The sequence below is a fragment of the Cynocephalus volans genome, chromosome 8 (assembly GCF_027409185.1).
Source record: "Cynocephalus volans isolate mCynVol1 chromosome 8, mCynVol1.pri, whole genome shotgun sequence".
Taxonomy (NCBI): Eukaryota; Metazoa; Chordata; class Mammalia; order Dermoptera; family Cynocephalidae; genus Cynocephalus; species Cynocephalus volans.
In genome coordinates, this window is record NC_084467.1 from 119,906,932 (window position 1) to 119,919,263 (window position 12,332).

The window sequence follows — 12,332 nt, forward strand, 5'->3', positions numbered from 1 at the left end:
TGCTTGATGCACTTTACACTTATTAAATCCTCACCACCATCCCATGATGTAGATACCGTTCTTATGTGCATTTTAGAAAAAAAGATTGAACAACTTGCCCAAGATCTCAAATCCTGTCAGTGCTAAATAAAGTCAAGGTTTAAACCAGGTCTGTCTTGCTCAAATCCCAAGCAGGTTTTTACCACTACTATGTTTCTATGTGAGTGTATACTAATCTCTTGGGACTCCTTTAGATAAAAAACCCTACTATAGAAAATGCCTAACTAATTAGTCCAGGGTCTTTAACTTCTAACCTGTACTCTGTCATGTGGATATCACATCACAAGGAAATGATTTTCCTGCCCAAACAGTACTGCTAGTTACTATGGAAAAATAGAGCTCAGATCTAATTGGGTAAGAAATGGAGGCACTCAAAATTATAGAACCAGGATTTAGGAGAAGGGAGTTAAGAAAGGACCTGGTCTGATCCTCTACTTGATTAGAGGATCACGTAGTTACTGACAGGCCCAGGGTATGAATCTAAGCTCTAAATTTAGTCCAGTCTTTCTTCCACCGTGTTATGTTTCTTGGCCTTCCTTATTTTCCGCTAGTTTTAAAACAGGCATATTAGGAATTGTGTGAAGATTTACTAGCACTTTAGTTTTAAAATGTGTTTTCTGGTATCCATAGATTATACCTGTAGGTGGAAGATAGCTTTATTTTCAGCCTGATCCTTTTATCTAGAAGCATGGAGAATTTGTCAAGCTGAGTTTATATGGCCTTTGCAAGGTTTTTTATTTTTAATTTTTTTTTTTTCTAAAGAAATCACCATTGCTGCCAGGCATATGAATGATGCTGCATGAATAATGGTGAAGCTTACTAATAATTTCCACTAGGGATAGGAAAAAATTGTCAGTACAGATTCATCCTCCACTTTTGCGTTCTTTGGAAAGGGCTTAAAGATACCGTATCCATTTCTAATTTCCAAAAGGAGGCAGGACCACTATGATAATTATTCCTGACTCTGTTTTCTCTCATTGGCACTGTTCTAGGCAGACCTACGTCTAAACCAGTTCCCACATTATATTCCCTGCCAGAAGCTTTTGGAATGATAAAATGGCTGTGAATTTCCATGGAGCACTTGACATTTGCACTCAATAGATAAAAAAGAGAAGGTCCTATATCAAGGATGTGCTTACCCTCACTCAGTGGTCTTACAGAAGCATATACAACAAGTCCTTTATCCCCTTTCTCTCTTAAATGCAAAGAGCTTCCTGGCAGTGGCGAGTGAAAGACTTTGATTTGATTGCTTGGAGTAGCAAAGAGAATGTGGAGTCTAGAGAGAGAGGAGATGGATTTTCTTTACCACTGGAGTAGGTGGTCATGGAGGGAAATAAGTTAACTACTCTGAGCTTCAGTGTTCATCTTTAAGGTGGAGATCAACTTTAACGTAAAAGAAAGCAGTATGTAGAAGTTCATTCCTAAATGGAAGACAGGACATTTTCCCCCGTATCAACTAGGAAACATACTGTGAGAATCAAAAATGAAACTGATAAAGATGATTTTCCTATATCTTTCCATTCTCACCTTTCACTCTCTGTGTTAGTCTGGGTCCTCCAAGAAGCAAATGCCAAGACAATATTAAATGGCTGCGGGAGAAAATGGGGAAGGCATCTAGGAAAGGCTGGGATAGCTGTCAGACTGCAGGGTGGGCCTGCCTCCGCGTGCAGGGGTGAGGGACTGCAGTTTGGGTGAAAGGCTCTTAGACTGCAGTGTGGTCTGAGGAAGGTTTGGCAAGGCCATTCGGGATTTCTGCAGGTAAAGTCATCTGTCAGGGGGTTGCCATGTTTCCCAGGACTGTCTTGCCTCAGTCGTAGTATCCCTCCACATTCAGTCACTGGCTGGAGCAGCCTGTGGCAAGCATGGCCCCTGAATGAACGCGAGCAGCTGGGCCCTTGGTTAGTTAAACTCCCTGTGATCGGAGGTCTGTAGGGTGCACTCTGGTGACCACACCTTCCTTTCTCTTTCCAGAAAATTTTGACTAGCCAGTGTATGATGTGGAATCTTCAAGTTGAGCTAGTCTCTCACTGACTTTTAAGATTACCTTGGAGTAAGGAATTCATAGAGAGAGAGAAAGGAAGTGGGGAAGAGAGAGACACAGGTTAGTAAACCATATTTGCCTTAGGTTCTTAAATAACAAAAACATTGGTGAGTCCCCACTATCCCCCAAACACTTTGTTATCTTACTTTCCTGATCTCTTCATAGATTCGCCCAAGGATTACTGTAAGATCTTTAAAGGGAGAGGACTAGATTTTAATGGGATTTTCAGAAAAGAAAAATAAGTAGGTGAAAAGATCTTTATCTTGAGAGCCCCCCCCGCCAAGATATTCTATATGGGTGCTAGGACCTCTTTTCAAAGTAAAGTATTTTTTGGCCTCCGTAGACCCTGCTGATGTTCATTCTTATTAAATTATCACAAGGTGCCCTGGGAGCCTGGTCTTCCCATCCTCCTATTCAGGTCTGCCACAGAAAGAAAATAGTTGTTCTCTGTTATTTTGCCTCATTTTTTTCCTTTTAATGGTTATATTACTTACATTCTTCAGAGTTTCAGAGAAGTCTTGCCCCGGTTACCTCCGATAATGGAGGTGTGTTGCTAGGCTAGGAGGAAAATGAGTGGGCGCTTGATGCATGTCCTGTCTTAGCGCTGCAGCCAGTTTGAGTGGAGACGTAAGTGCAAGTCACGAAAACCGTCTGCCAATATTGGGAGCTCAGCCTATGCTCAGTCTAGGACTCGATATTCTCCAAAGAGAGGGTTTGTTGGGTAGAATTGGGTCTTTTTTATCACAGAGCTCAACCACTGAGCAGTTTTATGCTGGCCCCTCAGTGACACTTGCCCTTCTGGTCAGTCAGGTGCTGATCCCGAGCCCAGTCAGTCACGCCCAGGTTGGCAGAGTTGGTTTCATCAGACACACACAGCATAAACCAAGTCATCCACACTCAGAAAGAACCCTTTTTGGGGCTGCTTTTCTCCAAAAGGGGCAGTGGATGTGGTAGCGGCTGGGAGTTTCATGGCCTCTCTGGTGCATTGAGTCATTTACTCCTCTGCTTGCTTTGACAGTCACAGCACAGTAGCACAGACTCTTAGGAGAAGACTCTCCTGATAGGGAGAACATGAGAAAAGTGAAGACCTAGTTCCTCAGGAGCGGAGCACCCTCTTGCTGTTACCCCTCAAGTGTTTAATTCATTGCAGTTACTTAGTGAGTAGCACTGAGGGGGGCCCTGGCCAGAGACAGTGGTTAATGAGATCACTGTTTTTGGAGTGTCAGGGGACCCTCCCTGTGCCAGACTCCAGAGGACTATGCAGTATGTGAAAGAGATCTCTGGTTGGTGTTTCAATCGAACATTTCTTCGGTATACAACAGTGGCTCTCAACCCTAGGGTCACATCACAATCACCTGAAATGTTTGTTAAAGCTACAGATTTGGGGGCCTCACCGTGGACCCTCTGTATTCCTGTACCTGTAGAGGTGGAGCCCAAGTACTGTAGTTTTTAAAGGAGAAAAAAATATATGTGTGTGTGTATGTGTGTATTTGAAGCAGACTTTTGCTTCTGGGACGGTGGAAGAGACGCACTTTTCCCTATTCCTTCTGCTAAGTGCAACAGAAAACCCTGGACATTATATATAAAACAAACATAAGGAGATTCTGAAAGGTGGAGAGAAGGCAGCTGGCTAAGAACCTTGGTACCCAAGGAATTACATAATTGTGAGTTCCCTGGGTTTTCTTTTGACTTCGTATATCCCAGACTTGGAGTTGAAAAAGCCGGCAATCCAGATATGCCAATGGGGACAGACATAGGATCTGTTCTCCCTAGCCAGAGGAGGGGGGAAAAGGACAGCATAGTAAGGCACAAAACTTTTAGACATAACCACTCTCTTTCAGCCAAACAACACAGAAAAAAACTGCACCACCACTATTCCCCCAACTCCCCAGGCAGCAATGGCTGAGAAGGAGCCTGGGCTTTCATCTCATTGTCCAGGGGTGATGAGGTGCCCCAGCCACCCTGCCGGGTGGTGACACAGAAAGCTGAGAAGGGCGCCAACCACCCCCCAACCCCATTTCCCACGTGGTGTCAGTGGAGACCGCATGAAGAACCCAAACATCCACCTCTGCCCACTAGGATGAGGCCACTTACCCTGTGTATTGTCAGTGGAGGCCATGTGGAGAGCAGTAACAGGACATTCTTATCCCTTTGAGCCAGGGTGGTGTCAGTGGAAGCCCTGTGGGAAGCTAGAACTCCCGCCCACACCCAGCAGTAATGAGCAGCCCCCTCTCCCTATTGGGTGTCAACAGAGGCTGAATTAGAAACCTGGACTTAACTCCTACCTGGCAGTAATAAGGTGGCATCCACTTCCTTTCCCTGTTTGAGCAGTATCTAAGGATGACAGTTACAGCAGAAAGCTTAAATAGTACTAGAGTCTTATAATACTCAAAATGTACAAATTCAATTGAAAGTCACTTACCATATCAGGAATGAGGAAAGCCTCATCCTCAATGATAAAAGGCAATTGATGCCAACACCAAGAGGCAAGAGATGTTAGAATTATCTGACAAAGATTTTAAGACAGCTATCACAACAATGCTTCCATGAGCAACTACAGACACTCTTAAAAGTGAAAAAGTAGGAAGTCTCAGCAGAGAAATAGAAGAAATAAAGAACAAAATAGAAATGTTAGAAATGAAAAATAAAATAGCTGAAAGATGGTTCAACAGTGGAGAACAGGTGCTTCATAAATATTGCTAACTGAATTGAATTATAAGTGTAGGCAGAATATATGATGACTATAGATGTGGCTTAATTTAATATTTATGTTATGAAAAATTTGCCTCAAGATCAAACCATATTTTAAACATTTATACTTTGCTGTTTAAAGAACTCCTGTGGTGAACAATTATATTGTGTGTTTAAAATAAGTGTCCAAACATTTAGACTTTAACTCTGACAAATTTCAGTGCATCAGTTGAAAACCAGACTAATGTGTGATGGTTATGAGGCAGCAAAAAATGCAGTAAACCAAGCTTTACTGGGTAATGTCATGGCTGGAACATGGAAAGGAATGTGTCTGTATACCATACTGATCAGAGATCCAGTTCAGAGTACCAGGTTTTGAGGGGGACAAAGTACAGTATATACAAAGAAAGTCAACTATGGTAGCAAGAAGTCTGGAGATTTCATCAAGCAAGGGATGTATGCAAAACCTGGGATTGTTTAGTATAAAGAAGAAGGTCTGGACTTCCTGTATTTATATATTTGAAGGGGTTCTTATTTAGAAAAAAAATTAGTCTCCTTGTTCTGTGTTGCTCCAAGTAGGTCATTTATGTATTAAAATTTTGTAGTGTATTTAGTAGCAATTAAAGGAAGGCATCTTTTAAAAAAATAGTTAATTTTTAGTTATAGCTGAAGTTTTATTGTCTATAAAACAATGTTTGATATTAATTGCTTATAAACCAGTCCAAAACCTACCTCATTGGATTGGATTCGTGTTGAATCAAAATTCAGGGATTAAATGGGATGTGTATGTGTGCATGCGCCAGTGTGTGCCAAGTGTGTATTGTGTTGTGTTGGGTAAAGCTTCTGGAAAAAATGCTTTTTCCTAATGTTACTCTAATGGCCTGGACACGGTCTCCTCTAGTCCCTGGTAGAGGCCTAACAATTGCCAAACCCTGATATGTTTTGAGTTGCCATTCTGTGCATTATCTCTGAGAAATCAACATCGCTAAAAGTACTCATTAATTAATCCAGTACATGCTTCCTTGTCCTTTCCCCCCACTCTTGAGTCCTTTTTTCATACATGAGTGTATCCTTCCCCAATTCCCCATGAAAGCACTGTGTCTATGACAAAGGCCAGTGAAGGTGGAGCGGGATTCTCCATCCCTGCACCAGGGGCTTGGACCCAAGGGCTTTTGATTGGCTACTGACCTTGGTGCTTCCCCTCCACATTGGGGTGCTACTCACCTCATCAAGCACTGCAGTCGAATCCTCTCTCCTCCCACCTCTCATCCCCAGCTGCATGAGGGGTCTCCTTTGTGTTCATTGTAGGTTAGGTTTGCAGCCAGAATGAATATCCTCTTATGGGTGACACTGCAAGGGTACGAGTTAACTTACCTGGCTTGTGTGGAGCCCTCCCCGTCCCCTCACTTAAAGGAGGGAGGATGGACCCTACATTTCTTGCATTTGGCAGCGTCATTTGCCCTCTTCTCCCTTTTGTTCCCCCTCCTCTCCCACTGCTCTGGAATGATGTATAGGCTTTTTTTCCTTGCCATTTTTCTAAGAAATTTTGATTTAGAGTCTGCCTGTGGTTCTTTGAGGCCTCCTTGGGTCCTGCCTACACTCTGTGCCCTGGAGAGACACTCTCCTAAAGAGTGCTTGAACGAGACTGATCAGACTAGACACTTGACATTCTCCACTTGTCCTTTTTGGAGCAATCAACTCCAGGCCACTCAGAGGGAAAAAATCAGGACAGGAGCAAAATGCATGTGTTTGCATAAGCATTAGTAGCTTGTGTGCCCTGGTTCTGTAGCTGAGGACAAGCCTAACTTATTCATTTATAGCTTCTTTTATTGCAGAAAAAGGAATGGACATGGGATGAGAGCAAGATGCTGGTGATGCAGGACCCCATCTACAGGTAAGAGTGCAGTCCAACACTCAAGATGTCGCTGAGCACCTGGGTCCCTTGCCCTTTCCTCAAACCGTCTGTCAGGCTCCAGACAAGTTTAAATAAACTTCACTGCTTTTCCCTTTGGAGACCTCTTGTTTCTATAGATGTAAGTACAAGAAGTAAATCTGCCTTATCGTTAAGATTGAGAGGAAAATTATTCTGGTCATGTTGAATTGCACTCTCTAAGAGAGCTATGAGGGATTTCTGCTTGGTGTTCAATCCAAATCTCTTGGTTGTAATTGGAGACCTTTTTGATTTGTGCAAGTTTTGTCCTAACTGAAATTCCATACTTGCAGATATGTTGATCAAAATGAGAAAACTGGTTTATTCTATCACCCTGTGCTCACAGTTTCCCAGTTTCCCAGTTTTCTCTCCCACCTTTCTGCCCCTTCAGAAACTGAGCATAGATAAGGGGTTTGTGATCATTTAGGAAATCAAAAACTCACAAGTGTAATCTCCAGTGCTATGGTCTGAATGTTACGTCCTCCCCTCCCAAATTCATATGTTGAAATCCTAACCCCCAAGGTGATGGTATTAGGAGGTGGGGCCTGTGGGAGGTGATTAGGTGGAGTCCTCGTGGTTGGGATTAGTGCCCTTATAAAAGAAATTCCAGAGAGCGAGCTAGCTCCCTCCAACATGAGAAGACACAGCTAGAAGGCACCTCTGTGAACCAGAAAGTGGGCCCTCACCAGACACCAAGTCTGCCAGCACCTTCATCTTGAATTTCCCAGCCCCCAGAACATGCGAGATATAAATTTCTGTTGTTTATAAGCCACCCAGTTTATGTTATTTTATTATAGCAGACTGAACTGACGCACACCCAGAAATTGCTTTTATAAACTGGTAATTCCTACAGAGATTAGAGGGGTACTATCCATGTGTATTCCCCTGGGCAGAAGAATACCGGAGAGCAACAACATATAGAAAGCCAGGGCTCTCCAGGGAACCACGGCAGGACGTTGAATCATGGGTGTCGTTCTTCTGTCTTGGATCTCTGCAGACCAAGCCCCATCTCACCCCTACCTCCTTCCTGTTTTTTTTCACTAGGAGAATGGCCATTCCTTTGGGAATTTGGGGACCTAGATTTAGGTTTTGATTTTGTCTCCTCTTAGATTATTGCCATGCCATTGTTGACAAAGTGGATAAGGGTTGGAACTCAACTGTGAAGTTGGCAGTATGGTGGCTTCTCTGCCTTCTAGTCAAAGAGTACATACCTGTGAAATGGAATTTCTGTTCATTCAAACAAATATACATGTATGAAACACTCATGCCAGGTACTGTGCTAGGTAATTTAGTAGATTACTGAAGTGAGTGAGTCACGGTCCCTTGTTCTCAGGGAGTTTTAGTCTAGTAAGCAAATGGAATCCTGAGCAAATCACTGTAGTACAAGACAGTGTGTCGGACAAAATGAATTTCTCTGTGTTCCTGTTGTACTTTTTAATATTTCTTGAAATAGTTGTTTTAGTATGTTACTGCTAAAATTTGTCAGTCTTTTGCCACAAGGCTGTGAGGCTTTTGAGGGAAAGAACTATGCTCTACTCACTTTTGTATGTCTAGTGCCAAGCCTGTGTCTGGCCCAAATGAGGCACATAATCAATGTGCAATGGGTGGATGGATAAATGCACTGAATTAATTTAATATCTAAAAATTAATGTAAATGTTTCAGTGGTTCACATGAGGGAACAAATGATGAGAAAAGGCTTTAAGAAACAGATTGCCTCGGGCCGGCCCCGTGGCTCACTCGGGAGAGTGTGGCGCTGGGAGCGCCGAGGCCGCGGGTTCGGATCCTATATAGGGATGGCCGGTGCCCGGACCACACCATGCTGAGGGTTGCAATCCCCTTACCGGTCAAAAAAAAAAAAAAGAAAAAAAGAAACAGATTGCCTCAGAACTGGGCTTGAAGAATGTAAATGGACAAACCTCTATCATCTGCAGTTTATAAAAGGAAGAGTTTCTTGTTTATTTTATTTTATTTATTTTCTTCCCCCCCCCTGCATTGGCACTATATACATTTTTTAAAAATGACCTCTCTGTGGATACTGCTCACAGTTTGAATCTTGCCTCTTCCTTGCTGAAAGAAAGGACTTTCTCCTTTTCACATATCCCAAGCAAGTTTTCACATATTCCAAACAAACTGCTGATTTTGTTTATTTTTTAACAACTTTATTGAGGTATAATTGGCATACAAAAGTTGAACATTTGTGAAGTGAATAATTTGGTAAGTTTTGACACATGTATAGACTTGTGAGATCATCACCTCAATCAAGATGATGAACGTGTCTGTCACTCCCAAAAGTTTCCTTGTGCCCTTTTGTGATCCTTTCCTTCCATCCCTCCCTGCTCCACCACCCCCCAACTCCCACATCTCCAAACTGCCACCGGTCTCCTTTCTGTTATTATAGATGAGTTTGCACTTGCTTGAATTTTGCATAAATACAACCATATAATATATCCTTTTTTCTCTCTCTCTCTCTCTTTGCCTGGCTTCTTTCACTGAGCATAATTATTTTGAGATTCATTCCTTGTCATTGTGTGTGTCAACAGTTTACCCTTTTATTACTCAATAGTGTTTGATTATATAGGTATACCCAATTTGCTTAGCCATTCATGTGTTTATGGACATTTTGGTGATTTCCAGTTTTGGGCATCACAGTGAAAACTTTTATGAATGTTCATGTCTAAGCCTTTTTATGGACATACCCTTTCATTTTTCTTGGGTAAATATCCAGGAGCAGAATGGCTGAGTCATATGGTAGATATATGTTTACCTTTTTATGAAACTGCCAAACTGCCTTCCAAAGTGGTTGTACCTCCAGTGGTGTATGAGATTTCCAATTTTCCTCCACACCCTTGCCAACATCTGGTATTGTCAGTCTTTTAAGTTTTAGCTCTTCAAAGAGGTGTGTGTTAGGTGGTTTTAATTTTCAGTTTTCTAATAATGATATTGAATATCTTTTCTTCTTATATGCTATTGATATATCCTTTCTGAAGCATCTCTCCAAATCTTTAGCCAATTTTGTTTTCTTACTGTTGGATTTTGAGAGTTCTTTATACATTCTCTGTATCTTTATCAGATATATGATTTACAAATACTTTCTTCAAGTCTGCCTTGTCTTTTTTTTAAATAGTGCCTTTTGAAGAGCAAAAATTTTCAATTTTGATGCAGTCCAATTTATCAATTTTTAAATTTTATGCATTGTACTTTTGGTATCATATCTAAGAAATCTTTGCCTAACTTAAGGTCACAAAGGTTTTTTGCTTTCTTCTAGAAGCATTATAGTTTTATGTTTTATGTTTAGGTATGTTCCAATCTGATTCAATTTTTATATGGTGTGAGTGATAGATCAAAGTTTTTTTTGTTTCTCTTCTTCTTCTCTTCTTTTTTTTAAATGGATGTCCAGTTGTTCCAGTCCCATTTGTTGGAGAGACTATTCTTTCTGCACTGAAGTGCCTTTGTTCCTTTGTTAAAAATCAGTTATCCATATCTGTATGCTCTATCTCTGGACTCTTTATTCTGTCCTATTCACCTAAGTGTCTGTCTTGACACTAGTACCACATTATCTTAATTATTGTAGCTTAATAATGATTCTTGAAGTTGGGTTGTATTAGTGCTCCAACTGTGATTTTTTGTTTTTTTGTTTTTTTCAATTAATACTGGTATGATATGTCTTTTTCCACTCATTCACATTTAAGAAGATGTTTTGGGGGTGGGGGACACCAAGGAAATTTTAAAGTTTAAAATGAATTTTTCTTTGACCCCAAAACTCACACAGAAGGGTCTTCGATTGTAGATGTCTTTTGAATATCTTTCTAATCTATCAAAATTTAGCAATTTTATGAACAAAGAAATGAACTTTAGCCAGTGCATTTTCAGTCTCCTAGGCACTTTTTTTCCTTTCACGTGTTAAATTGTGATGTTTTGGTCTGTGTACATGTGAATCTGTATATCTCTGAGTGTGGGTAGATAAAAGAATAATTTTTTCTAAACTTTATATGTTCCATTTTAGCATTAATAAGAACATTTATCATCATGATAATATGGTAACACTTACAAATGAGCTTTTCATGAGTACAATTATTTTTCTGCCCTTACTGAATCATTCTGGTTCGATTCAGTAGCACTGCTGGAGAACATGTAATTGCTTATGGCTTTTATGAAACACTGGATTATGGAAGCATTTGCTTTAGGCAAATTCCTTTATGGTAAATACATTCTATTCAAAAGAAATGCCTTTATCCACATTAGTAATGAAGTTTTTGTTTTTTATTAAGTCCAATTTTAAATTTAAACCTTTTGCATTACACACATAGAATAACAGGATCATGGATTTTTTTATATTGTGGTGAAGTATATATAACATAAGTTTTGCCATTTTAAAGTGTACAAATCGGTGGCATTAATTAAATTCTCAGTGTTATGCCAGCCATTACCACTGTTTCTAAAACTTTTTCATCAATCCAAACAGAAACTCCATACTCATTAAGCAGTAACTCCCTAGTACCTCTTTCCCCCAACCCCTGGTAACCTCTAAAATCATGGAATTTTAAGAGATTAGTAGCACCATGGTGGACATCTAGTTTCCTCGGCATTGCAGGCTGCCTCTATTTCTCTGAGATGATTTGCTATTATAGTGTTCTTCATTAAGTGAAAGCAAGTTTCTTTGTTTATGTAATTATAATTTATCCTAGCTCTTATCTCTGGAGCCACAAATATATAGATCTTATTTCTCTTTACTTTCAGTTAACCTAAGTTCCTGAAGCCATTCTTATATTTTTCTAGACTTTTTAACTTTAGAACGCAGTATTTCCTCTTAAAAATACATTAGGATTTAATATAATATCTCACATGCTGTCTTATCAGTGTAAAATATGGAGATACAATTTTATCCTCACGATATGAAGTTTTACATTCACTTCTTAGGAATTAGATCACACTGTTGTTTGATTATTTGTTCAATAAGCCGTGTGAGGTTTTAGGTCGTGGTGGAGTTGCAGTCCAGAATCCTTAGGATATTCACAGTAATTGTTGTAATCCATAACAATCTGTAATTGTTTTACCACTCCTTTATTTCTATAGGGTTTTTAAAAATTATTTTAGCCTAAATACAGAACTCATATTATATATATTTTACATACAGAAATGTTAAATGTAATTTATTTGAGCCTATTCTTCCGATTTTGAATTCTCGTGAATCGAGGTTCAATCACGGAAGCAGGCAACTATGAGTATTATGTGGTAAGGAATTTGTTATACGATATATATTTATACAATTGCTGTAGGAGCTAGGAACTAAAAGGTTTTAAAAGGTCAGAGAAAAGTTATCAATCAGCTCCTGTATGAGTTATGAGTCATAATTTGTAGGAGCCCAGGTCTCTCCATGTGCTAGATGACAGCTGCAGAGGGACAAGTGCAGAAGTCCACGGCAGGGCGTTGGCTCTTCATGGCCACCATCTTTGAGTTTGCAGTGAAGTTTCTGATGGTGGGCCTGGGTCACTGTTGTTCAGCGGGGCTGATATTGGATACAGAGCACAGAAAAGTGAGGACAAACTTTAAAAGAAAAAACCAAACAACTCACTGGTACCTTGACATGCATCCCTTCCCACCTCTAACCAGTGATTATCTCCAGAGCATAA

The 12,332-nt window shown here is 40.3% G+C and overlaps 1 protein-coding gene across 2 annotated transcripts in view; it reads left to right on the forward strand.

Annotated features, from left to right (window-relative positions):
• Positions 1 to 12,332, forward strand: part of LOC134384812 (carboxyl-terminal PDZ ligand of neuronal nitric oxide synthase protein) — a 295,395-nt gene that overhangs the window by 206,624 nt on the left and 76,439 nt on the right. The window contains exon 4 of one of the 2 annotated variants that reach the window (XM_063106589.1): positions 6,592 to 6,665. In XM_063106589.1, the coding sequence (XP_062962659.1) occupies positions 6,592 to 6,665 (74 nt within the window). The remainder of the gene's footprint in view (positions 1 to 6,591; positions 6,666 to 12,332) is intronic. The other variant, XM_063106588.1, reaches the window with a different exon arrangement.